The sequence below is a fragment of the Poecile atricapillus genome, chromosome 19, assembly GCF_030490865.1.
Source record: "Poecile atricapillus isolate bPoeAtr1 chromosome 19, bPoeAtr1.hap1, whole genome shotgun sequence".
Lineage (NCBI taxonomy): Eukaryota > Metazoa > Chordata > Aves > Passeriformes > Paridae > Poecile > Poecile atricapillus.
The window spans coordinates 4,320,532-4,347,784 of NC_081267.1; the positions used below are offsets into that span (position 1 = coordinate 4,320,532).

General features: G+C 52.3%; 1 protein-coding gene and 1 pseudogene across 1 annotated transcript; one reads left to right on the forward strand and one right to left on the reverse strand.

The window, feature by feature from the left end:
* The window catches only part of LOC131586385 (zinc finger protein 271-like), a 102,888-nt pseudogene that overhangs the window by 52,715 nt on the left and 22,920 nt on the right, over positions 1–27,253 (reverse strand).
* On the forward strand, positions 9,833–10,243 carry LOC131586420 (zinc finger protein 22-like; the record flags this gene model as incomplete). Its single annotated transcript, XM_058853249.1, has 1 exon — positions 9,833–10,243. A coding segment is annotated over one exon (411 nt), but the record flags the coding sequence as incomplete, so codon positions are not given.

Here is a 27,253-nt window from a genome sequence, read left to right on the forward strand (position 1 = left end):
CTGAGATGTCACATGGCTCTTCTATGATGTCACTGCCCACTCTAGGATTTCATATCACAACCATGTGGTGTCACAGTCTGCTCTGTGATGTCACAACCCTCTCTGTGTTGTTGTACATCTAACCTTTGGTGTCATAGTCCTCTCTGTGATGTCACAACCCACTAAGTGATATCAGCCAGACCAGGCTGTGATATCATACAGCCATACTGTGGTGTCACACCCTACTTTCTGATGTCACACATTCCACTCAGTGTTGCTGTAGCTGCACAGTGACCTCACACAACAAACTCTGTGATGTCACAGCCCCATCTGTGACCTCACACAGCCCACTCTGAGCTGTCACACAGCCCCTTTCTGACATCACAGCTGCTCTGGGGCTCCAGGACACAAACCACAGAGGTGCCGCTGTGACACAGCCCCCTCTGGCACATCCCACAGCCCCTGCCAGTGCTGAGCCCCTGGGAGCTCTGTCTGGGCCTGCTGGTGTCCCTGAGCTGCCCTGGCAGGGCCCCAGCCCTGCTGGGCTGTGCTCAGGAGCTGCTCCTGGCCAGAGCTGTCTCTCTGCAGCGCTGCCCTTGCCAGGAGCTGCCTCTGGGCCGGGAGCCCGGCCCAGCTCAGCAGCACAGACACAGCACCAGCACTTTCATCACCCTCTTGGGCCTTTGGGGCTCTTGGCATCACACTCAGTCCCTCAGAGTGTGCTCCAAAAACTTCTCAAGAGCTCCAGGTCAGATTGAAACACTGAAGTTTCTTGTAATTGAAATGAGAGACACGAGTGAGAAAGCGTCCCCATGTTCCAGGTAGAGCAGAAGACTGGAGGCCCTGATGCCAGCTGGGGACAAGCAAGGGAAAGGTGTCTGTGGTGCTGAGCAAAGCTGGATGTGTTTCAGGAATGCCAAGGGCCAAGGGCTGAGCCCCAGCCCCTGGCAAGGCAGATGCTGTCCCTCCCTCATTGCTCAGGGCTCTTCCCGGGGCACTGGCATGTGGGGATGTGCAATGCCAAGGGCAGCACCATGGGGCGGCCCCTGCCAGGCTGCTGAGCAGGGACAAGGAGGCAATGAGGCCCCAGGGCTGCCAGGGTCACTTGTCCCCTGCTGGCCTCACGCCCAGGGCCAGCAGCCATGGCCAAAGGGCTGCACAAGTTGCCTCTGGCAGGGCCTTGCAGCTGCTGCCCATCCCTGTGTCCTCTCCAGCCCAGGCTGCCCTGTGGTGTCCATGCCCTGCACCTCTGTCCCTGCAGGCTGTTGTCATCCCCCGGCTGCCCCACCTCGCTGGCCCCTTCCTTTGCTGACAGCTCTGTGTCCTGCCTGCCTCTGCCTGGCCACACAAAGCCTTGGGCTGCTCCAGACTCCATCTGGGGGATGTGTTGCACCACAGCCCTGCCCTGGGACACAAATTCCTTCCTCCTGGTGTTCATACTGGGCCTCCCCAGCTGCACTTGGCATCAATTCTTTCTTTCTCTGGCTCTTTTCCACTATGTCAAAAGGATCCACCATCTCTGAAACCACTCTTTAAACACTCTCATGGCTCTCCTCCACCGTCCTCAGTCTCCACCCCACGGAGCACAGAGCTCCTTTGTCCCTATACAGTGGTCATGTGCCTGAGGCCTCAAAACCCCACCTTGGGAGATCTCTGGGCAATCTCCAAGGGGTTTTCAAATGAAAACAGGCTGCTTATAGTCGAAGAAAATCACAAGAGGACAAGGCCCTCTGTCCTGTCTGCTTTTGTCTTGTAGCAATTCTTAGATCTATGGAATTTGGGATGCCAAATTCTAAATGGTCCCTGGACAAGGAGGCTGGAGCTTTTCCATAGGAAGGAACAGAGCCGCACTGTTTCAGGGACTGATGCGAGGTGACCACCAAAGGCCAAGGCCAGCCAGAGCTAGCAGGTTTTTTCTGGGAGATACCCTTGAATAAAAGAAATGTTTAAGGGAGAGTACCAATTTTGGCAATGGGCATCAGAAACGACAGATGGTATTCCATTGTTAAACCTGTGGGACAAATTGCATTACGGTTCAATTCCACCTGTCCAGTCTTTTACACATAAACAAAGCCTGGGACCGGGATTGGAGTAGACAGCCACCCCAGTCTCCTCTCTTAGAAGGAATTAAAAAGTCTAGGCATCCTAGAGGGTTTTGAGGATTCCTGGTGGCTGTTGGGTGTCACTTCTCCACCTCATGACTCAGCAGGAGTTTCTCCAATAAAGAAATAAAGCTTTAGCCTGAAGATCCCACTCTGCCCATGACAGGAAGCCCTGGGAGTGTCTGTGACATCCCGGCTCTTTGGCAGCCTGGGGACTCCTGGGATGTCACCGTGGATGCCCCAGGAGTGCCTGTGACAGAGCGGTGCCTTTGCAGCCCAAGGTCCCCTGGGATGTCACCATGGAATTGCTGTGACTGCGTCTGACCACACGGCTCTTCAGCATCCCCAGAAACCCCTGGGAGGTCTCCATGGAACCCCTGTCAATGCCTGTGACATTCTGGCTCTTGAACAGCCTGGAGACTCTTGGAATGTCCCCATAGAGCCCCTCGGAGAGCCTGTAACAAATCTGATCCTTGGCAGGCAACCATCACTAGCCCCTGTAGCTATGGTCTGTTTCCATGACAACCATCACAGCCCCTGTTGCTATAATCAGTCCCTTGGCAGCTCCATGGAGACCCCACGCCAGGGGTGGTTGCCATGGACACCAGCTCAGGCCTGTTGCCAGATTCTGTTGCCATGGCAACCATTTGCAGTCCCATCCCCAGGCTCATGGGATCCCAGAGCCACAGAATTGGCTGAGTTGGGAGGGACCCATGGGGATCCTCCAGTCCAACTGCTGGCCCTGCACAGGACACCCCAACAATCCCAGCCTGGGCCTGGCAGCGCTGGCCAAACGCTGCTGGAGCTCAGCCAGCCCTGGAGCTGGGAGCCTTCCCTGGGGAGCCTGTTCAGTGGCCCAGCAGCCTCGCGGGAAAAACCTTTTCCTCACATCCAGCCTAAACCTGCCCGCCTCAGCTCCAGCTGCTCCCTCCACTCCTGTCCCTGGGCACCAGAGGGAAGAGGTTCCCACAGCCCCCAGCCAGGGACCCGCTCCCAAGGCTGCTGCCATGGCAACCAGGCCTGGCACCAGCTGGGATGCTCGGTTTCCACGGGCTGGGCTTCAGGAATGGCATTCCTCAATTTCCTGGTCTTGCTGAAACCGCGCTTCCGCTCTCTTCCCTCTTGCCTCCCATGGAAAGCAGAAAAGGCAAAGATGCCGGGCTGGGATAAGAACAATTTATTGAGAACAGCAACGAGATAATGAATGAAGAGGAGCAGAAACAACTTTGTATAACAGAAGGGCTAACATAAACTACTTACAGGGAAAACTAAAAGACCACCGTCAGCTTTTTCCTGGCCACGTATTTCCTCCTGACAGGAAATGAAAACCTTTTTCTCTGGTGAGAGAGAGGGAGTCCTTTTCCTGCACCTGGAAACGACCTGAGATGGGACTGAATATAATGACAGGGCCATCTCCAGACCCACACCTTCTTTGATACCACATCATGTCACTGCCATAGGCAGGAAAAGGTAAAGGTGTCTTCCCAGCATGGATCCCAGGGAACATGGATCACCAGGTTTCTTCCCAACGTGGGGCCCTCAATGGGGGATGAAGCTGGAGCTGTGGAGAAAGCTCTTCCTGCACTTTGGGGCATTTGCAGAGCTTCCCTTACTGGTGCCTCCGTTGGTGTCTTGTCAAGCTAGAGCTGTGGCAGAAACTCCTCCCACACTGGGAACACTTGTAGGGCCTCTCCCCAGTGTGGATGCGGCGGTGGGTGATGAGGGTGCAATTTCGCTTGAAGCCCTTCCCACAGTCAGAGCATCGGAAGGGCCTCTCCTCTCTGTGAATCCGCTGGTGCAGGAGAAGACTGGAGTTGGTCTGAAACCTCTTCCCACACTCAGGACACTCGTAGGGCCTCTCCCCAGTGTGGATGCGCTGGTGAATGACGAGTTTGGAGTTGTAGCTGAAGCCCTTCCCACATTCCCCACACTCGTAGGCCCATTCCCCAGTGTGGATCATCTGGTGGCTGACCAGGTTTCTTCTGTGGCTGAAGCTCTTCCCACACTCCAAGCACTTGTAGGGCTTCTCCCCATCCTGAAGCTGCTCCTGGACCACCAGCTCAGAGCCCTGGCTGGATCTCTGCCCACCTTCCTGGCACAGGGTGGGTCTTTCCTCCTCAGAGCACCCTGGCATGGGTTTGGAGCTCCTCCTCCTGCGGGATCTCTGGAGCTTTTCCTACCTGTTGGACTCCTTTACTGTGGAGCTGCTCAAAATGGCCTCTTCCATGAGGTTCTGCCGTGGGGATTTTTCCTCCCTGGTCTCCATCCTCAGCTCCTTGTCTGGGGGAGGAAGGACAAGGAGAGGATGGGATTTGCCTCCGTGCCAGAGGGAAGGGGAAGGAGATCCCCCCAGTGTGTGCCCAGCAGGACGGCATCGGCAGCGGGGTTGTCCTGCAGCCGGGGGCCAGGCTGGGCTGGGAGATGGAGCAGGAGAGAGGGGGAAAGGGGCACTGACTTCCTCCTCACCTGCCTGCGTGTCCTGGGGCATCTTCCTCTTTCTCACAGCCTCCTTCTCCATCCAGCCAAGGTTTGGGATTGGGAAATCCTGCTTTGGGAGAAAACAAGGAATGACCACATTGAGTTTGAAGGACTTTCTGTTCAAGTCCCTCTCTAGAAATCACCAGGGCATCTGGGGTGTCTTGGTTTGAAAGGAGAGGTGTTTGCTAAGGAAAGCAGGAGCCTCCATTGAAATGGATAAAAATGTAAACATCCCATCCCCTCCGAATTATTATAATCTTGAAATCAAAGTGCTCTCAGGTAACGATATGGGAAAAGGAATATAAGTTCTTTAATAATGAAGGAAAATGAAAATGCAGCAGTACAAAAAAAAAAAAAAAAAAAAAAAACCAACAAAAAAAAACCTCACCAACAGAATCAGAATGCAGAATGCAACCTTACACACTGTTGGTCAGGGTTTTGGAAGTAATTTGATTAAATGGTGTCTGCAGTCCTCCTGGAGTGACACATATGGTTCTGTTGAAGCAATGATCTCGTAGAAGGGTGTATCTTACCTCTGAAGTTCTGATGCTGTAGATGGGTCTGGTCTCTCCTCTGGGAATCCTGTGGAGAAAGACTGCCTGTGGTGTTCTAATTCTGAAATTATATCCAGTCAGGAATGCTTGGCTCCTCCCCCTGGGTGGAGCATCTCACAATGGGATGATGTCATTTTATCAGTCCTGCAGTGAGACTCAATGGCCCATTAACAGAAGATATCCCCCTGGAGGGAGGATGGGTGGTGGAAGAGATAAAGAACACTGCCCCACCTGGTTTTAACAGCTGGCCCATTAACAGAAGATATCCCCCAGTTATGAGGGATGGCTCATGAAAGAGATAAAGAAAATAGCTCTACCAGGTTTTAACAGATGGTGAAAGAATACATACTTTTGGTTACATCTTGCACTGCAACCCAGGACATGGGGTCCATATAAACCTCCCAAACACCAAGGTTCAGCCCTGAAAATGCCTCCCAGGAGTTCCTCATCTCTGGTCTCTCCCCTTTGGTCTTCAAGGGTTCCTCCCTGTCCCAGATGCTGGGGGTCCGACTTGTACTGGGGGTCACCTGTCTACTCAGTCCCAGGCTGATGGGAGTGCCAGGAATCCAAAAAGTTCCCCTGGTTCCATCTCTCCACTTAGGAATGCTGGGACCCCACAGTGTCCCCACAAGGGGCATTTTCCACTCAGCTTTGGATTTCTTCATTCTCCAAACATCCCCTCCAAAAAAGCCAATCCAGGGACACCCCAGGATATCTGGGCCAAGCTCCCCCTCCCTGGTCACCTGTGGGATGGGGGGTGATGATCCCATGGGTGGAGGCTGTGAATTCAGGGAGTGCTTGACCTCGTGCTTCCTTCTCCTTTCCCTGATCCTCCTTTGTCTCTCCTTCAGTCTGAAGAAGCTGCTACAGGTGTCAGAAACAAAACTCCAAGTCCCTTGGAGCTTCAATCGTTCCCTCTGAGGGCAGGGACTGCCAAAGGCTCCCCAGGGACTGGCGAGAGCAGATCCTGGAGGCCAGGATTGCCGGGAGCCAAAGGCTCTGAGCAGGGAACTGCAATGCTGAGCAAGCCCTGGCTGGGTTGGAGGAAGCAGAAAGGCCAAGCCCTGAGCCCAGGCCTGGCACAGCAGGGCCTGTCCCTCACGGGTGGCTCGGGGCTCTTTGTGGGGCAGTGGGATGTGAGGGGCAGCAAGGACGAATGCCATAAACCTGTGTGACACTCCAGACCCTTATGGAACCAAGGGGCCAGAGTGACACCATGGGAAGTTGTGGAACCACGGGGATCATTGTGGCACTCTTGGACCCATGGAACCAAGGAACCAGTGGGACACTCTGGGGCCTCATGGAAACAAGAGGCCACTGTGAGCCTGCAGGTCTGTAATACCCCAGAACACTTCAATGCTGGTGGTAACCAAAGGTTCCTCTGCTTGAGTTTGGTGCACAGGAGAAACAACAACCAGATCTTCTCAAGATGGACAGATGTAAAGAATATTCTTGGTAGGAAGGGACCCACAAGGATCATCAAGTCAAGCTCTTAAGTGAATGGCCTGACAGGATTTCAGTCCTGAAAGGATTGAACCCACAGCCTCGGTGATACTGGCATCATGGTCTAACAACTGAGCTAAAAGGTCAAAATGACACAAAATTTAACTGTTAAAATATAGACAATCAAGGAATTTTGGCAAAGGGTTTAATACAGCATCCAATCGAACACAAAACGCTTACCATAGCATTAACTTTGGAAACTTAGCTCATTTAACCTAAAAACTGCTTACCCTTAAGATTTTAGGTAACATTAAGATATCCAAAAATAATCCAGGCACATTGGATAAGAAGGGGAATAAAAAGAGACCAGAAACACATAAGATCCACAGAAAAAGACTTTCAGGATGATCCCAGTCACTCCCTCTACAGTCCCAGTCCCTCCCAGAATGAGCTGTTGCACCCACTCACCCCTAGATCCTCCCAGTATGATTCCAGTCATGGCCAGAGTGACTCCCTCTCACTCCCAGAATGGGCCCAGTTGCTCCCAGTCACCTCCAGCATGGTTCCAGTCATAGCCGGCACCTTTCCAATCACTCTCAGTATAATCCCAGCTAGTTCCACTAGGATCCCAGTATTACCCCAGCATGGGCACAGCTGCTCCCAGGATTATCCAGTGTGGTTCCAGTTGCTCCCATTTACCTGCATTGTGGTTTCAGTCTCTCCCAGTCTATCCCAGTTGCTCCCAGCCACTCCCAGTCACCCTGAGTGCAGTCCCAGTTGCTGCCAGTATGGTCCCAGTCTTGCCCAGGATGGCCCAGCTGCTCCCACTGTGATCCCAGCAGGATCCCAGTTGTCCCCAGCATGGTTCCAGTTGCTCCCCGTTCCTCCCAGTGTGATCCCAGTTGCACCCAGTTGCCCCCAGTATAGTCCTAGTCACTCCCCAGATGGTCCCAGCTACTCCCAGCAAAGTTGCAGTCATTCCCAGTTGCCCCCAGTGTAGACCCACTCACTCCCAGTTGCTCCCAGTTTTCCCCAGCATGGGGTCCCAGTTGTCCCCAGCGTGGTTCCTATTTATTCCCAGTGTGTTCCCAGTCATCCCCAGTATGGTTACAAACTCTCCCAGTATATTGCAGTTGCCCTCAGCATACCCATAGCCATTTCCAGACACTCTTAGTAATCCCAGTCAGGTGCTTGTTATTCCAGTATGATCTCAGTCACTCCCAGTCTATCCCAGTCCAGCACTCCCTGAACTCACAGCCCCCCATCCGTGGGATCATCACCCCCCATCCCGAAGGTGACCATGGTTACCGAGCTTAGCCCAGATATCCTGGGGGGTTCCTGGGTTGGGTTTTTGGGGGTGATTATTGGAGAATGAAGAACTCCAAAGTTCTTCAGTGGAAAATGAGTTCTTTGAGTGGAAAATGCCCCTTGGGGGGACATTTGGGGTTCCCTGTGGCAGCTGCTGACAGAGGCAGCCTGAAGGAGCAGAGCCCTGTGTCCCCCAGGACCCCAAAGTGGGGAGCACAGAGAGAAGGAGTGCCGCAATTCATGGGACCCTCAACAGCCTGGAGAGAGGGAAGGGTGTCTCCATGGACCACCTGCACCCCCCAGAAGAGAATAAGGTGAGCAGGGACCCTAGGACCCCCCAAAACTTCCAGCATTCCTAAGTGGGGAGATGGAAACGGGAAAATCTTCAGATTCCTGGCACTCCCAGCAGCCTGGGCAGGGCAGGGACTGACTAGACAGGGGACGCCCAGTACAAGCGTGAACCCCAGAAGCTGGGACAGGAAGGAAACCCTGAACACCAAAAGAGAGAGAACAGAGATGGGGAACTCTTGGGAGGCATTTTCACAGCTGAATTTTTGTGGTGTAAAATTTTTATGGACTCCATGTACTGGGTTGCAATGCAAGATGTAACCAAAAGTATGTTTTCTATCACCATCTGTTAAAACCTGGTGGAGCAGTTTTCTTTATCTCTTTCATCACCCATTCCCTCATATCTGAGGGATGTCTTCTGTTAATGGGCCGGCTGTTAAAACCAGGTGGGGCAGTGTTCTTTATCTCTTCCACCACCCATCCTCCCTCCAGGACGATATCTTATGTTAATGGGCCATTGAGTCTCACTGCAGGACTGATAAAATGACATCATCCCATTGTGAGATGCTCCACCCAGGGGGAGGAGCCAAGCATTCCTGACTGGATATAATCTGAGACTCTAAACACCACAGGGAGTCTTTCTCCACTGGATTCCCAGAGGAGAGACCGGACCCATCTACAGCACCGGAACTTCAGAGGTAAGCTACAATCTTCTATGGAATCACTGCTTAAACAGAACCACATCTGTCACTCCAGGAGGACTGCAGCCACCATTTAATCAGACTGCTACCAACACCCTGACCAACAGGGTTTCAGGTTGTATTCTGACACTGGGAGGGCTGGTTTTTTGTTGTTGTTTTTTTCTTTTTTTTTTGTACAACTACATTTTCATTTTCAATTTTTTTTAGTAAAGAACTATTATTCCTATTCCCATATCGTAACCTGAGATCAATTTGATTTCAAGATTATAATAATTCGGAGGGGGATGGGATGTTTACATTTTTATCCATTTCAGTGGAGTTTTCTGCCTTCCTTAGCAAACACCTTTCCTTTAAAACCAAGACACCTTAGATGCCTGGGTGACTTCTAAAGATGGACTTGGTAAGAGGGACCATCAAACTCCATGTGCTTATTCCTTGTTTTCTCCCAAACCAGTATTTCTCATTCCAAGACCTTGGTTGGATAAAGAAGGCAGCTGTGAGGAAGAGGAAGATACCCCAGGACACCCAGGCAGGTGAGGAGGAAGTCAATGCCCCTTTCCCCCTCTCTCCTGCTCCATCTCCCAGCCCAGCCTGGCCCCTGGCTGCAGGACAACCCCGCTGCCGATGCCGTCCTGCTGGGCACACACTGGGGGGATCTCCTTCCCCTTCCCTCTGGCACGGAGGCAAATCCCATCCTCTCCTTGTCCTTCCTCCCCCAGACAAGGAGCTGAGGATGGAGACCAGGGAGGACAAATCCCTGCAGCAGAACCTCATGGAAGAGGCCGTTTTGAGCAGCTCTACAGCGCAGGAGTCAAACAGGGAGAAAAAGATTCAGAGATCCCGCAGGAGGAGAGGCTCCAAACCCATCCCAGGGTGCTCTGAGGAGGAAAGACCCACCCTGTGCCGGGAAGGTGGCCGGAGATCCAGCCGGGGCTCTGAGCTGGTGGTCCATGAGCAGCTTCAGGATGGAGAGAAGCCCTACAAGTGCTTGGAGTGTGGGAAGAGCTTCAGCCAGAGGAAAACCCTGATCCGCCACCAGATGATCCACACTGGGGAATGGGCCTATGAGTGTGGGGAATGTGGGAAGGGCTTCAGCTTCAGCTCCCAACTCATTATCCACCAGCGCATCCACACTGGGGAGAGGCCCTACGAGTGTCCCGAGTGTGGGAAGAGGTTTCAGACGAGCTCCCATCTCCTCGTGCACCAGCGGATTCACACAGATGAGAGGCCCTTCCGCTGCCCCGACTGTGGGGAGGTCTTCAAGCAAAACTCCCACCTTGTCAAGCACCGGCGCATCCACACTGGGGAGAGGCCCTACAAGTGTCCCCAGTGTGGGAAGAGCTTCTCAGTCAAATCTAACTTGACCCGACACCAACGGAGGCATCAGTAAGGGAAGCCCTGCGAGTGCTCCAAGTGCAGGAAGAGCTTTGTGCACTGCTCCCGCTTCATCCACCCTTGGAGGATCCACATTGGGAAGAGACCTGGTGATCCATGTTTCCTGTGATCCATGCTGGGAAGACACCTGTACCTTTTCCTGCTCATGGTAATGGCATGATGTGGGATCAAAGAACGTGAGAGTCTGACCGTGTCCCTGTCATTATATTCAATCCCATCTCAGGTTGCCAGGGGCAGGAAACGGACTCCCTCTCTCTCACCTGAGGATAAGAGTGTCCTTTCTTGGCAGGAGGAAATATGTGGCCAGGATGAGCCAGTCGGTGGCATTTTAGTTTTCTCTGTGAATAGTTTGTCTTATCCCTTCTGTTATCCAAATTGTTTCTATCTCTGTTTGTTCCTTATCCCATTGCTCTTCTCAATAAATTGTTCTTATCCCAGCCTGGGATCTTTGCCTTTTCTGCTTTCCATGGAAGGCAAGAGGGAAGTGAGCAGCAGTGCGATTTTAGCAGGAACATGAAATTGGGGAATGCCGTTCCTGAAGCCCAGCCCGTGGAAACCGAGCATCCCAGCTGGTGCCAGGCCTGGTTGCCATGGCAGCAGCCTTGGGAGCGGGTCCCTGGCTGGGGGCTGTGGGAACCTCTTCCCTCTGGTGCCCAGGGACAGGAGTGGAGGGAGCGGCTGGAGCTGAGGCGGGCAGGTTTAGGCTGGATGTGAGGAAAAGGTTTTTCCCCCGAGGCTGCTGGGGCACTGAACAGGCTCCCCAGGGAAGGCTCCCAGCTCCAGGGCTGGCTGAGCTCCAGCAGCGTTTGGCCAGCGCTGCCAGGCCCAGGCTGGGATTGTTGGGGTGTCCTGTGCAGGGCCAGCAGTTGGACTGGAGGATCCCCATGGGTCCCTCCCAACTCAGCCAATTCTGTGGCTCTGTGATCCCATGAGCCTGGGAATGGGACTGCAAATGGTTGCCATGGCAATGGGCCCTGGCTCCAGGCCTGAGCTGGTGTCCATGGCAACCACCCCTGGCATGGGGTCTCCATGGAGCTTCCAAGGGACTGACCATAGCAACAGGGGCTGTGATGGTTGTCATGGAAACAGACCATAGCAACAGGTCCTGGTGATGGTTGCCTACCAAGGATCAGATTTGTTACAGGCCCTCAGAGGAGCTCCATGGGGACATTTCAAGAGTCTCCAGGCTGTTCAAGAGCCGGAATGTCACAGGCATTGACAGCGGCTCCATAGAGACCTCCCAGGGGTTTCTGGGGATGCTGAAGAGCCGTGTGGTCAGACACAGTCACAGCAATTCCATGGTGACATCCCAGGGGACCTTGGGCTGCAAAGGCACCGCTCTGTCACAGGCACTCTTGGGGGCTCCACGGTGACATCCCAGGAGTCCCCAGGCTGCCAAAGAGCCGGGATGTCACAGACACTCCCAGGGCTTCCTGTCATGGGCAGAGTGGGATCTTCAGGCTAAAGCTTTATTTCTTTATTGGAGAAACTCCTGCTGAGTCATGAGGTGGAGAAATGACACCCAACAGCCACCAGGAATCCTCAAAACCCTCTAGGATGCCTAGACATTTAAATTCCTTCTAAGAGAGGAGACTGGGGTGACTGTCTACTCCAATCCCGGTCCCAGGCTTTGTTTATGTGTAAAAGACTGGACAGGTGGAATTGAACCGTAATGCAATTTGTCCCACAGGTTTAACAATGGAATACCATCTGTCTTTTCTGATGCCCATTGCCAAAATTGGTACTCTCCCTTAAACATTTCTTTTATTCAAGGGTATCTCCCAGAAAAAACCTGCTAGCTCTGGCTGGCCTTGGCCTTTGGTGGTCACCTCGCATCAGCCCCTGAAACAGAGCGGCTCTGTTCCTCCCTATGGAAAAGCTCCAGCCTCCTTGTCCAGGGACCATTTAGAATTTGGCATCCCAAATTCCATAGATCTAAGAATTGCTCCAAGACAAAAGCAGCCAGGACAGAGGGGTTAGGTTGGCCTTGTCCTCTTGTGATTTTTAGACTATAAGCAGTCTGTTTTCATTTGAAAACCCCTTGGAGAGTCCCCAGAGATCTCCCAAGGTGGGGTTTTGAGGCCTCAGGCACATGACCACTCTATAGGGACAAAGGAGCTCTGTGCTCCGTGGGGTGGAGACTGAGGACAGTGGACAAGAGCCATGAGAGTGTTTAAAGAGCGGTTTCAGAGATGGTGGATCCTTTTGACATAGTGGAAAAGAGCCAGAGAAAGAAAGAATTGATGCCAAGTGCAGCTGGGGAGGCCCAGTATGAACACCAGGAGGAAGGAATTTGTGTCCCAGGGCAGGGCTGTGGTGCAACACATCCCCCAGATGGAGTCTGGAGCAGCCCAAGGCTTTGTGTGGCCAGGCAGAGGCAGGCAGGACACAGAGCTGTCAGCAAAGGAAGGGGCCAGCGAGGTGGGGGAGCCGGGGGATGACGACAGCCTGCAGGGACAGAGGTGCAGGGCATGGACACCACAGGGCAGCCTGGGCTGGAGAGGGCACAGGGATGGGCAGCAGCTGCAAGGCCCTGCCAGAGGCAACTTGTGCAGCCCTTTGGCCATGGCTGCTGGCCCTGGGCCTGAGGCCAGCAGGGGACAAGTGACCCTGGCAGCCCTGGGGCCTCATTGCCTCCTTGGCCCTGCTCAGCAGCCTGGCAGGGGCCACCCCATGGTGCTGCCCTTGGCATTGCACATCCCCACATGCCAGTGCCCCGGGAAGAGCCCTGAGCAATGAGGGAGGGACAGCATGTGCCTTGCCAGGGGCTGGGGCTCAGCCCTTGGCCCTTGGCATTCCTGAAACACATCCAGCTTTGCTCAGCACCACAGACACCTTTCCCTTGCTTGTCCTCAGCTGCCATCAGGGCCTCCAGTCTTCTGCTCTACCTGGAACCTGGGGACGCTTTCTCACTCGTGTCTCTCATTTCAACTACAAGAAACTTCAGTGTTTCCATCTGACTTGGAGCTCTTGAGAAGTTTCTGGAGTACACTCTGAGGGACTGAGTGGGATGCAGAGAGCCCCAAAGGCCCGAGAGGGTAATGAAAGTGCTGGTGCTGTGTCTGTGCTGCTGAGCTGGGCCGGGCTCCTGGCCCAGAGGCAGCTCCTGGCAAGGGCAGCGCTGCAGAGAGACAGCTCTGGCCAGGAGCAGCTCCTGAGCACAGCCCAGCAGGGCTGGGGCCCTGCCAGGGCAGCTCAGGGACACCAGCAGGCCCAGACAGAGCTCCCAGGGGCTCAGCACTGGCAGGGGCTGGGGGATGTCCCAGAGGGGGCTGTGTCACAGTGGCACCTCTGGGGCTGTGTCCTGGAGCCCCAGAGCAGCTGTGATGTCAGAAAGGGGCTGTGTGACAGCTCCGAGTGGGTTGTGTGAGGTCACAGATGGGGCTGTGACATGACAGAGTTTGTTGTGTGAGGTCACTGAGCAGCTACAGCATCATAGAGGGGATTCTGTGACATCAGAAAGCAGGGTGTGGCATCACACAGAGGACTGTGACATCAGAGGTTGAATGCATGACATCACAGAGTGGGTTGTGACATCACAGAGTTTCTGTATGACATCACAGAGCCACCACAGGGTGGACTGTGACATTACTGAGTGGGCTGTGAGGTCACAGAGCAGACACCACAATCCCAGAGGGCGGCTCTGTGACATCAGACAGCAGATTGTGACATCACAGAGCAGCTGTGTGACATCAGAGAGAAGAGTGTGTGATGTCAGAGAGAAGACTGTGACATCAGATTGGCTTCTGCCATCTCAGAGGGGCTGGGACATCACAGTCCAGGCTGGGACATCACAGAATGGCTGTGGGACATCCCAAGGTCTGTGGGGCATGGGACAGGGGGACAGGGAATCCCTGGCAGCATCCCCATATCCCCCAGGGCCAGAGCCTGGGCCAGGGCTCCTTCACCCCGTCACCAACGAGGGCTTGAGAGCACTTAAAATATCCCCAGCAAGGGAGCAGCAAAAACCAGATTTAATATTAAGCACCAGCAGCACAAAGTTCCTTGGCAAGAGTCACTCTGCTCCTGACTGGACACTTCAGGCACAGCAAGGAAACAAAGCAACAACAAAAACAAACAAAATCCAGGCAATTCAACCAGAAATTAACCCAGAACTCTGTGTGTGTGTGTGTGTGTGTGTGTGTGTGTGTGTGTGTTTGAGCTTAACAGAGATCAAACTTAACAGGACTTCACTTATACCTTAATTTATTCCTCAAACATCACAATTTAGCAAAAGAACTTAACAGCATTTAAGCTAACTTATATGACTTCAGAATTTAACAGTGGAATAACACTTAACAATATTCAGCTTAGTTTACTGTTGGAGCCAGAGGCACTGAGAGTGTGCCCCTATCTCTGATACCTGGCTCTGACATCCAAGAAAACACTGAATGTCATAGAACACCGTGAAAGCAACTGTTAATAGAAAAACCAGGAGTGTAAGTGTGTAGATTAAAGAGATTTCTTACGTCACTGCATGAAGAAGTTAAAGTTTGGAGTTTAAACTAGTTTAGGAAATAGAGGACAAGATGGAGGATTCAGGGTGTTGTCTCTTGTCCTTCTTTCTTCTTCATCTTCTTCTTCTAGAGGTTTTTGGGTAGTAGTAGGTGATTGGATAGAGAATGCTGCAGTGCAGCACACAAGTGTTGGGTCATTGGGTCACTAAGAAAAAATATTTCCTTGGCATTTGTTAATTGGGTAAATGAACATATAAAAATCCTTGAAGAAGATCTTTGTTAGTCATTTTGCACCTTTCTATCTTAGTGCACATAGCTGCTTGTGGCTCCTTGTACCCTGTATACATGTAATGGAGATAAAAGAAGAATAAACAACCAAGTCCAAACAAGAGAAAACTGCCTCTATCTCATCAATCTTCAGTCCAAGGGGGAAAAAGAACCCAACCACAAGTGTCCCATCAGGACACCAGGGCCACACTGCACCACTGCAGATGGGAGCAAACCCTTGTGGACTGCGTGCCTTACAAATCTGCTAAACCCATGTCACACACATCCCTGAATTTAGACATTTAAAATATGTACATTTATCCACAGATACCTTTTCATCAGCAATATGGGCTATAAAACACACAAGAGAAAAGGGTCGGGATGCCATTGCACACTGGCAGTCAGCCTTTGCTGTTTTGAGCATCCCTCATAGCATCAAAACAACACACATCTCACAGAAAACAAAACATTTCCTACAGCCCTGGAGTGTAACACACCGCACTGGCGTTCCTCAAATAACAATAAAACAGGTCATTGTGGGAAGAGCACATGGCACTTTAACAGGAATTACTGAAAACCAAAAGGGAGGAATGTGTGGTGGGACCCCAGAAAGCAAAGTAGCTAAGGCTGTTCATACAATAAATCATTCAGCAGTATCAGAAGATCCCCAAACCCAGGCTCGCTTGAACTCTGCAATTCTAACACAAGTGAAAGACTTAGCAATGTGAGCTCTAACAAAAATTACCAACTTGTCAGTGCCAACCCAAAGCTATTCAAGTAGAAGATAAAACCCCCATGAGCTATATATGCAGTGAAGCAAGGGGTCAATTAATGCTACAATTGGCACGAGATAATGCAAACCAAGACTGTAGAAAAATTATAGCTGCATTACCTCAAGAGAATCCATCTCTGGAGGAGATGATTACAGCATGTGCTAAGGTTGGGACTGGATCTCATCACATGGATATGCTAGCCAATTCTATTACAGCTGCTGTTAAACTCACACCCCATTGCTACAAGTGTGGACAACAAGGCCACGGGAAAATAAACTGTCCACACCAGCCCATTCCACAGGGGACAGCTCAGGGACAAAGAAGTGATAATGCAAGCTGCAACCAATGTGAAAGAGTGAAACATACAGCCAAAGGACACAAACAACACCCTCCTGACAGTACCTCTACGGATGTGATGGAGCAGATTAAAGAAGAGTAACCAGAACAACTTATTCACCATGAAAATCAGACTCTTGAAAAGACAGTTCATTTAAAAACTGTTTGTTTACAAATTGTTTTTCTGCTAAGTTGGGTTTTTCTCACGGTTCTAAATGTTGAATGTTTTTGTTTCTTGTTTAAAGAGTTCAGGATAATCTCAGTTCAAAATACTTTCTTGTTTTTTAATGTTAAGTTGTAACTTTTAACTATAAGTAATTAACCTGTGGCTTGTTAGCTTAAAGGATTGTGATCCTGTCTGCCAGCTCCTGGAAGGGAGTGTTGCAAACTCAATTTAGTACACAAAGCATATTGCTTGCTGAAGAGAATTAAGTTTGTCAAGTTAACTAGAAAACTTCATTCAAATTAAACCCATGCTGTCCCTGTTATCATGTCTGCAAAGGGCCCTTGCAGATAGGGTAACAGAGAGCATTTTATATTTTCTAATTTAATCAAAAACAGTGAATTGTCACAGTATGGTCACAGTAGAGCTGGTCAGGACTGGACAAGGTAAATCTAGACATAACACAAATCTAATTTAGCAGTAAATTCTCTTTAGCCATAGATTTTAGCACAAATTTAATTTAGTGAGCCTAATTCATGTCTGAACCACTGCACACTACTGGCCAGGATGCAGGGCAGGGAGGGAAGTATCAGCCAATGGCTGTCTAGCCTGGGAAATTTGAATTTGGTATTCAAGTGAGTTCTGAATAATAAATGAGGCTGTTTTGTCTGATGAGCAACTGGAGCACGAGTCGTGGATTTTGTCTCCTCACTCACGACCAGCATGTTACAGATACACCTTGGGCAGTACAAGAGCCTGGCCAGGGCTACACCCAAGATGGAGCAAAAGTGGTCATAAAAATGGACAAATCATCACGAGGTCCCATATTTTTACAAGTTTAGGTCCATCTGCATATTTGGGTTCATTGTCCAGTTACAGCTTCAGATGATGAAGTCCCATCCTTCTTGTTTTCTCTCTTCAGTCCACCCTTGTTTATGCTTTTGGGCCTGAAACTTCTAACAACTGTCCTTGGTATCAAGCTAGAAAAGGAATTGTTTTGTCTACCTACTCTGTGAAGAGAGCTCACTAATACTTAATATGAACTTCAAAACTACAAACCTAGGCAGTGCAGAATATGAAAGATATGAAAGCCAAAACATGAGGCATCACACCCTGAGGGGCTGTGGAATTGAATAATTTTGGAGAGGGACTGAGAAGGTTTCAGTGGCATTAAGTGGTTTTGAGGTGACAGATCGATCCCTCGCACCTCTTTGAGTGCCAAGAAATGGAGACAACTCCACCAAATAACCCCACAACCCTCAAATACTCACAAGTATCTCCAAGATTGCCTTGAAGCACTAGTAAAATGTGAGGTTTTAGATGCCTTTGATGAATTTGTTGATTTTTACCACCATTTGTTGGTTTTAAAGGGATGAGGATGAATCCAAAGATAATTGAAACCAAAATAAAATGACCTCCAGCCCAGTGTGTTCCCAACACAGATCACTGGGAACGTGGGTCATCAGGGCTCTGCCCAACATGGGACCTCTGATGGAGGATGGAGCTGGAGCAGAACATGAAGCTCTTCCTGCACTTGAGGCACTCGCAGGGCTTCCCTTACCGGTGCCTCTGTTGGTGTCTGGTCAAGTGAGATCTCTGGGTGAAGCTCTTCCCACACTGGGGACACTCGTAGGGCCTCTCCCCAGTGTGGATGCGCCGGTGGGTGATGAGGTGAGAGTTGTGCTTGAAGCCCTTCCTGCAGTCAGGGCAGTGGAAGGGTCTCTCATCCGTGTGCATCCGCTGGTGCTGGAGGAGACTGGAGCTGGTCTGAAACCTCTTCCCACACTCACCACACTCGTAGGGCCTCTCCCCAGTGTGGATGAGATGGTGGATGGTCAGCTGGGACCTCTGGCTGAAAGTCATCCCACACTCCCCACACTCATAGGGACGTTCCCCAGTGTGGATCCTCTGGTGGCAGATCAGGCTGTTGCTGTGGCTGAAGCTCTTCCCACATTCCCCACACTCGTAGGGCCTCTCCCCAGTGTGGATGCGCTGGTGGTTGATGAGGGTGGAGTTGTGCTTGAAGCCCTCCCCACAGTCAGGACAGCGGAAGGGCCTCTCATCCGTGTGAATCCGCTGGTGCACGAGCAGATGGGAGCTCCTCTGAAACCTCTTCCCACACTCGGGACACTCATAGGGCCTCTCCCCAGTGTGGATGCGCCGGTGACGGATGAGGTTGGAGCTGAAGCTGAAGCCCTTCCCACATTGCCCACACTCGTAGGGCTTCTCCCCAGTGTGGATCATCTGGTGGCGGATCAGTTTGGTGCTCTGGCTGAAGCTCTTCCCACACTCCAAGCACTTGTAGGGCTTCTCCCCATCCTGAAGCTGCTCATGGACCACCAGCTCAGAGCCTTGGCTGGATCTCCGGCCGCCTTCCCGGCACAGGGTGGGTCCTTCCTCCTCAGAGCACCCTGGGATGGGTTTGAAGCCCCTCCTCCTGCGGGATCTCTGAAGCTTTTCCTCCCCGCTGGATTCCTGCACTGTGGAGCTGCTCAAAACAGCCTCTCCCATGAGGTTCTGCCGTGGGGATTTGTCCTCCCTGGTCTCCATCCTCAGCTCCTTGTCTGGGGGAGGAAGGACAAGGAGAGGATGGGATTTGCCGCCGTGCCAGAGGGAAGGGGAAGGAGATCCCCCCAGTGCGTCCCCGGCAGGACGGCGTCGGCAGCGGGGTTGTCCTGCAGCCGGGGGCCAGGCTGGGCTGGGAGATGGAGCAGGAGAGAGGGGGAAAGGGGCACTGACTTCCTCCTCACCTGCCTGGGTGTCCTGGGGTATCTTCCTCTTCCTCACAGCCTTCCTCTCCATCTGGCCAAGATTTGGGAATGGGAAATCCTGGTTTGGAGAGAAATACAATTCATGAGCACATTGGATTAGGGGGTTCCTCCTGCCCAAGTCCATCTCTAGAAATTCCAAGCTATCCATAAAAACCTCCAAAACACCAAGATTCAGCCCTGAAAATGCCTCCCAGGAGTTCCCCATCTCTGGTCTCTCCCCTTTGGTGTTCAGGGGTTCCCCCCTGTCCCAGCTGCTGGGGGTCACGCTTGTATTGGTGTTCCCCTGTCTGCTCAGTCCCTGTCCTCCCCAGGCTGCTGGGAGTGCCAGGAATCTGAAAAGTTCCCCTCATTTCCATCTCCCCACTCAGGGATGCTGGGAGCCCCCAGTGTCGCCCCAAGGGGCATTTTCCGCTCAGCTTTGCAGTCCTTAATTCTTAAATATACCCCCCCCCCCAAAAAACCCAACCTAGGGACCCCCCAGGATATCTGGGCTGAGCTCCCCCTCTCGGGGCACCTGTGGGATGGGGGGTGATGATCCCACAGGTGGGGGACTGTGAATTCAGGGAGTTCTTGACCTCTTGGTTCCTTCTCCTTTCCCTGATTCTCCTTTGTCCCTCCTCTTCCTGTTGAAGTGCATTTAAAAAATTATGGTCTGTCCCAAGGGAAGAACTCACCCTTGGTGTTGTATAAGGTTCGTCCCTACCTAACCTCCCTTTTCTTTTCCCTATCCCATTGGCTGTAACCCCCCTGTATCCCCTGGCCACCCCCTCCCCCAAGTTTAAGAGAGCACCCGAGGAATCTCAGCCTCTTTCTTGCCCCGGGCGATCCACATACAATGAACCCAGGACCACGTCTCGTAAGTCTGAGCCTTCTTTGTCTAAAATACCTTAGGTCCATGTTGGATATATTTTGAGACCCCTTCCCGCCCGTGTTCTGAGAAGGGCGGACACATCCCCATGGGGGACAAGAATGAAGGGGTTTGTGGAGTATTTACAACATCTTCCTCCCTCTCCTCCCCTTCCATCCCTCCTCCTTCTCCTCCCTAACTCCACCTCCTTCTCCTACTTCCATTCCTTCTCTCTCTCCTTCTTCATCCCTCCTCTTCCATCCCTCCTCCTCCTCCCCCAGGAGCAGTGACACCCTCGGTGCTCCGTTCCCAAACCCCTCACAGCCCACGGCAGGAGCGGGGATGGAGCCGGGACAGGTCGGGATGGGCAGCGCGGGGCTCTCCGCTGCTCCCACCCGCTGGGGACGGGGGGAACCCGGCCCGGGGAAAAGGAGAGGGAAACTGGGAAAATTAGGGGCTGCAGATCCAACCTGGGGCTGGCTGGGGACCCTGGCTGGGGACTGCCAGCCCTTGGGACTCCTCTGGGGAGATGCGGGAGGGGGAACACAGAGAGGGCTGGGGGATCCCAGGAGTGGCAGCACTGGCAGGGACTGGTTTGTACTGGGATCATCCTGGCAGTGGCTGAGATTGCACTGGCTGTGTACTGACATCATACTGGGATCATACTGGGAGCAGCTGGGCCCATGCCAGGAGAGATTGCGATCACACTGAGGGAGACTGGAATCATACTGGGATCAGACTGGGATGATACTGGCAGTGAGTAGGAGCCTCCAGGGGGCAACTGAGACCAGGTTGGGGGCAAATGGGATATACTGGGAGTGAATGGGATCATGCTGACGCTGACGGGAGTGGCTGAGAGCAAATGGGATCATGCTGGAAGGAACTGGGAAGGACTGGGAATATGCCCTGCGCTCCCCAGAACCCCGGCATCGCCCCCCATAGGTCCCATGTGTTCCCCAGACCCTCCAGGATCCCCGAGTGCCTCCTCAGCGCCCGTTCGGGACCCCCCAAAGCGTCCCTGGATCCCTGAATGCTCCCGACCCCACAGATTCCCCTTCCAGCCACTCCTGGGAATTCATCTCCCATCATCCCACAACACAGTTCCGCGCCCAAACCTCCTGCCGTACCCGCGCCCTAAAGAGCCCGGTTACAGCTCCCCAGGTTCCCCCCAAGTGCTCCTGAGCCGTATACATTCGCCCCCAGCACCTGCAGCCACGGCTCGGACACAAAAGTTTTCTCCAAGCGCTTCCCCACACCGCCAAAACGCGCCTTCCGAGCCACTTCCGGGACTACAGCTCCCATCATGCTCCGCGGCGCCCATAGAGCGCTATTCCAACCGGGACTTCATCTCCCGTCATGCCCCGCGCCTCACCGGAACCCATTGGAGCTGCGTCTACAACTCCCGTGATGCTCCCCGGCCCCATTAAACCGTATTATACCGGCGCCTACAACTCCCATGATCCCCCACGGCCCATAGATTCCCTGTTACAGCTCCCCAAGTGCCCGCCCGGACCCCGAGGGGCCCCCAGATTCCCCTCCCTGACCTCCAAGTGCCCCCCTGGAGCCCCAAGTGCTCTCCCGGACCCCAAATTGTCCCACAGAATCCCTAAGTGCCCCTCCAAGTGCCCACCCGTCTCCCCAAGTGTCCTCCAGACCCCCAAGTTCTCTCTAAATTCCCTCCTCAGACCCAAAACTGCCCCAAATGTTCCCCAGAAAAGTCTCCATGGACCCCAAAGTGGCCCCTTTTACCCTGCCTGAGAAAATTATTAAAAAATATGATCAAAAGACTAAAAATAGGTGTAATTAAGATAAAGAGGGAGAAATAGTGACCAATTAATGAAGGGAATTGTAGTACTTTGAACCAAGGACCGATAACGTTTTAGTTGCTAAAAGTGTATCAATTCTTTTATATAAATAGAAAAATTAGGTTATAAAAATACAGAATAATATTATTGTAAAAATTAAAAATTTATTTTTATTAATTAATTAGATTTTAATGATAAAGAAAAATGGATAAATATTTTCAATGTTTTGAGATGTCAGTCCCAGGTGGGCGATGTCAGACATGCTGAGGCTCAGGGTGAGGAGCAGGCTGTCCAAACAGGGGCAGCCCACAAGGGGCTCATTCTTTGTGACCAGACCTCCTCAGGAGACATTCAGCATCAGGATTGTAAAGAGGAAATCGTGACCTCCTGATCAGTACACAAAGATGTTTTACAGTTTGAACAGTAGAATGTTGTCACCATAAGGGGCCTTCTTTGTTAAAATACCTCATGTTTTGTCATGTTTGGTAAATACCAATGTTGTTGTAACCGCCTTCCTTGTTAAAATATTGTTATAAATGAAATTAGAATTTTGACAACTAGGTCCCTTGGCTTAATGGCAGTTTAATTAAAAATGAATACAATTTACGAAATTGAATACTAATGTAGTATAAAAGAATATAGTTTAGTGAAATAATACAGTTTAATAAAAAAATAAAATTTATTCATATAATCTGCTAGAAATTAAGTATTATTAAAGCATAAGCAAAACCGACCAGGGTATGGAGGCTTCCCACCCTGCCTCACGTCCAAAACAAAGCACTTCAAGCTAAACTTATATACTGTATGCTTATACATATTCATTAATGTTTCCTGTAAGTTTCCTCCTATTTCCGATTTTTCTGACTTTACATCACTTTTCTTCACAGCGCATGCCTCACTTGTTGTTAGGGGGTCTTCAGTCTTCTTCTGGTTGTCTTTTGGCGAAGGCTTCTCCTCTTCCTCATTATCCTTTGGATAACCTTACAGGTTTACGTGTGTGTACTAAGCCTTGTGTTATGTAAGTCTACTAATTAGCCTTATGTTTACTAATCTTTAGGTCCAATGCCTAAATTTGTTCTAATTTTGGTCCATCTCAAGGCCATTTTGGCCTTGAGACACCATTTATCTTCTAAACTACATCCTGTACCTTAATTTTGACATGTAACATCTGCAAAGGGGTACATCTGCTTTGTAACACTGGTTCTTGATTGTTTCTAATAATAACTTTAATAACAATTACAATTTAGTTAGCACGAACCAATTCCATTTATTACAACTGCAAATACCCCTTATGCACCTTTTTATTGGTTTCCATGCTAATGGCCTTGCTTTCCTCCTTGCTATGGATAAACTTGTATTTTCTCAATTTCTTCTTTTGCTAACTCAAATGTTTGGCCTGCAGATCAGCTGCTAAGCCCATCCACATTCACCTCTTAGTCTTCAGAGGGAAACTTTGAGCACAGTGAGAATCTCCCAGTGTGCAAGAGGGTCCCTGTGTGCCAGCTGCAGCTGGGGCCTCAGCCATCTCCTCTCTCAACAGGTTCCTCTCTGCAGCTTCACAAGTCCAGCCAAACACCTCCCTCAGGGACACCTGCACCACACATTTCACATCTCCATGCCCATAGGTGATGTCCCTGTCACAGCTGCATTACCAGCTTGCTGCTGTGCAGATGCTGCCACCACCCAAAGCAAGGCCCTGTGTCCCTGAAGGGACCCGCCCTGCTCTGTGGCCTGGACTGAAGGTGGGTCCCTCCTGCCAGGGCAGGGCCCAGCACAGCTCTTCTGTTCCAATAAAGAGATGGAGCTCTCACCCCAGTGTCTGCCTGGTACCACCAGCAAAGCCCACACAGCACCAGCCCTGGCTGAGCTCCATGTCCAGGAGCAGGCAGGGCTGACCATGGTGTGGGCAGGCAGGAGCCAGGCAGGGGCTGCTGTGACCAGCGGCGGGGCACTGAGGGGCTGGGGGAGTCTGTGTTGAGCATCCCTGGGATGAGGGCACATTTCCTTCAGTGGCATCACCTGGGCCTGGACCTCCTCCAGTGCCATGGCCAGGAAAAGAGGCAACCATCAAGAGCATCTCCCAGGACACTGCCTGACCAGCACTGTCAGCAGGCAAAACCAAGGATTTGTTTAGCACTGACCCTTTGATGAAGTCAAAAATTTACAATCAGTCCAGTACAGATTGGAGTACAGATGGGAGTAACTCAGGGGGTACAGCCAAGGCCATAAGGTCACAGCAGCCTGTGGGGTGACAGCAGGCTGAGGTGACAGCAGGCTCTGAGGTCACAGAGGTCCCAGAGCCCCGTGGTTGCACAGCACCACAAGGACCGAGCAGTCAGTCCTTGACCACGACTGTTGCGGCAGCAGCAGTGGCGGCAGCAGCGGTGCTGACATTGGGACAGCGGTGTCAGGACAGTGGTGGCAGCAAGAGCTGCAGGACTGGCAGTGGGCAAGGCACCATGGCCTTTGCTCTGCGCCTCCTCCTCCTGCTCCTCCTGGCAGTGGCCCTGCCTGACAGGGCTGCCCAGGCTGCTCCGTGGCGAGCAGGGCGAGCAGGTGAGCCGGCAGCCTCGGTCCGCTTTCCCGGGACAGCGCTCCCTTCTCCCTGGGAAGCTTTGGGGATGGTTTTCCCCAGGGCTTAAGGGAGAGTTTCCTCTGTGGGAGGGACAGAGGCCTCAGGGGCCCTGGGCTGGTCCTGCTGCCCCTCCAGAGATGTTGCACAGGGGCTGAAAAGAGGGTGGAGAGTGACCAGAGCCAGCCCAGAGCTCCCCAGGCCCCTCTGCAGCTTTGGCCATGGCCTTACCTGACCCCCTTGCAGTGCCCAGTTCCCTAAAGCAGAAGGGGGTCCCAGAACACTATGGAATGGTTCTGATCTGTGCTCCTTTATAGACAAGGATGGTAGGAAGGCTTCTTCAGCAGCTTGGCTTCATGAAGATTTTCTGCCTCTGGAGCCCCATGCAGGTATGTTCTCACTGTCCCAACAAGGAATAATCATTGACAACCTGTCACGAACCAGGTGACAGAAGCTTCTGTGGCTGTTGAGTTACAGGTGTGTCTGCAGCAAGGACATTTCAAGCTCCTTTTCTGGTTGCTGCACACAAGCCCAGCTCCCATCACAGGGGTGAGTGGTGTGTCCCTGCTGATCCCACAGGCTGAGCCCTGGTTCTGTGGGATCCATTCATCTGAAATGGAAGTACTTTCTGTTAAGGTTCTCCTAGAGGGAGGAACAAACCAACAGAGGATAGTAAGTCCCTGGAGACATCCAAACACATGGATAAGATGTTGAGTGAACTGGATAGACACCATGATGGGTCCATGTCCCTCAGCCTTCTCCTGAGACTCAGCAGCCGGGGGTTTTCCCTGCACATCTGGACACCGTGCCCAGCATGGCAGGAAGGGATCCATGTCAGCTTTGCTGCCCCACTGCTGCTTTCATGGCCTGCAGGGCTGTTTCCCAGCCTGGCCTGGCTGCAACTTCTCCCCAGCCTCTGCAGGAAGGCATTTGGCATCAGCTGACAGGGAGCCCAAACTGCACCGTGGTCCATGCACACCCTGAGATCCCCTGCAATTTCCCAGTCTTGGGGTAGATGTGGAATGGCAGCTCTTTGGAGGAGGGAGGGCCCTGGCCTGGCTCCAAAGTTTTGATGGCTTCCTCAACTATATTCATGACTTTGACAAGTATTGCCTTTTGAAGATGCCACCTTCCTGTTGGGGAACAGCCCCACCTGATCCAGCTGTGGCTCTTCCTTTCTCCAGAGATGAACCCAAAGGCTGTGCTGAAGGCAGCGTTTCCCGGAGGAAGCAGTGGCTCATGGGCAGCCTCTGCTGCAGGAAGGGAGGCCATGCCAGGCATAGTCCCAGGAGGTAATTGCTGTGCCTCTGGGCCTGAGCCCTGCTGAGGCTTGAGCTGCCATCTCTGCTGCTTGGCTGTGTGAGCACAGTGCAGAGGAATTATCCTGAGCAGGCTCAGGGCACTTGGCTACTGAGCAGTCCTGCTGGGATCCCTCCATGGGAGACACGTCCCAAAACCTGGCAGCTGCTGCAAGGGGTGCCCATGGTGGGGAAAGGGCTGAGGGGGAGGGTAAAGCTCCAGTGTGCCCTGACAGGGCCTGGCTCTGTCCCCTTGGGCTGGGGGAGCTGTCCCAGCTGAAGGAGAGAGGGCAGGAGAGAGGGCAGGAGAGAGGTTCCGTTACCTGTGGCACTGAATGCTGCGGTTTGGCCCAAGGCCTTGGGGTTTCCTCTGTGGGAGGGAGAGCCCATGGGCCCTGGGCTGGTCCCACTGCCCCACCAGGGATGTTGCACAGGGGCTGCAAAGAGGGTGTTGAGAGTGACCAAAGCCAGCCCAGAGCTCCCCAAGCCCCTCTGCAGCTTTGCCCATGTCTATTGACATCTGGCTCCCACAGCCTTACCCAAACCCTTTGCAGTGTCCAGTTCCCTAAAGCAGAAGGGGATCCCAGCACACCATGGAATGGTTCTGATCTGTGCTCCTTTCTAGACAAGCGTGGTAGGAAGATTTCTCCAGCAGCCTGGCTTCATGAAGATTTTCTGCCTCTGGAGCCCCATGCAGGTATGTTCTCACTGTCCCAACAAGGAATAATCATTGACAACCTGGCAGGAACCAGGTGACAGAAGCTTCTGTGGCTGTTGAGTTACAGGTGTGTCTGCAGCAAGGACATTTCAAGCTCCTTTTCTGGTTGCTGCACACAAGCCCAGCTCCCATCACAGGGGTGAGTTGTGTGTTCCTGCTGATCCCACAGGCTTGAGCCCTGGTTCTGTGGGATCCATTCATCTGAAATGGAAATACTTTCTGTTAAGGTTCTCTTAAAGGGAGGAACAAACCTACAGAAGACAAGATGCTCAGTGATCTGGATAGACGCCATGGTGGGTCCATGTCCCTCAGCCTTCTCCTGAGACTCAGCAGCCGGGGGCTTTCCCTGCACATCTGGACACACCATGCCCAGCACAGCAGGAAGGGATCCATGTCAGCGTCACTGCCCCACTGCTGCTTTCATACCCTGCAGGGCTGTTTTCCAGCCTGGCCTGGCTGCAGCTTCTCCCCAGCCTCTGCAGGAAGGCATTTGGCATCAGCTGACAGGGGGCCCAAACTGCAGCACAGGCCATGCACACCCAGAGATCCCTTGCAATTTCCCAGTCTCAGGGTCGATCTGGTGTAGGGGCTTTTTGGAGGAGGGAGGGCCCTGGCCAGCCCAAATAACCTGGCCTTTCTCCTGATCCTTATCCATGACTTTGACAAATATTGCCTCTTGAACATGCCACCTCCTCAGTGGGGAATGGTTCTGTCTGATCCAGCTGTGGCTCTTCCTTTCTCCAGATATGAACCCAAAGGCTGTGCTGAAGGCAGCGTTTCCCGGAGGAAGCAGTGGCTCATGGGCAGCCTCTGATGCAGGAAGGGAGGCCATGCCAGGCACAGTCCCAGGAGGTAATTGCTGTGCCTCTGGGCCTGAGCCCTGCTGAGGCTTGAGCTGTACATCTCTGCCGCTTGGCAGTGCCTGCCTTTCAGGGATTTTGCACAGAGCATGGAAATGGTGTTGAGAATGTCCAGAGCCAGTCCAGAGCTTTCCTCAG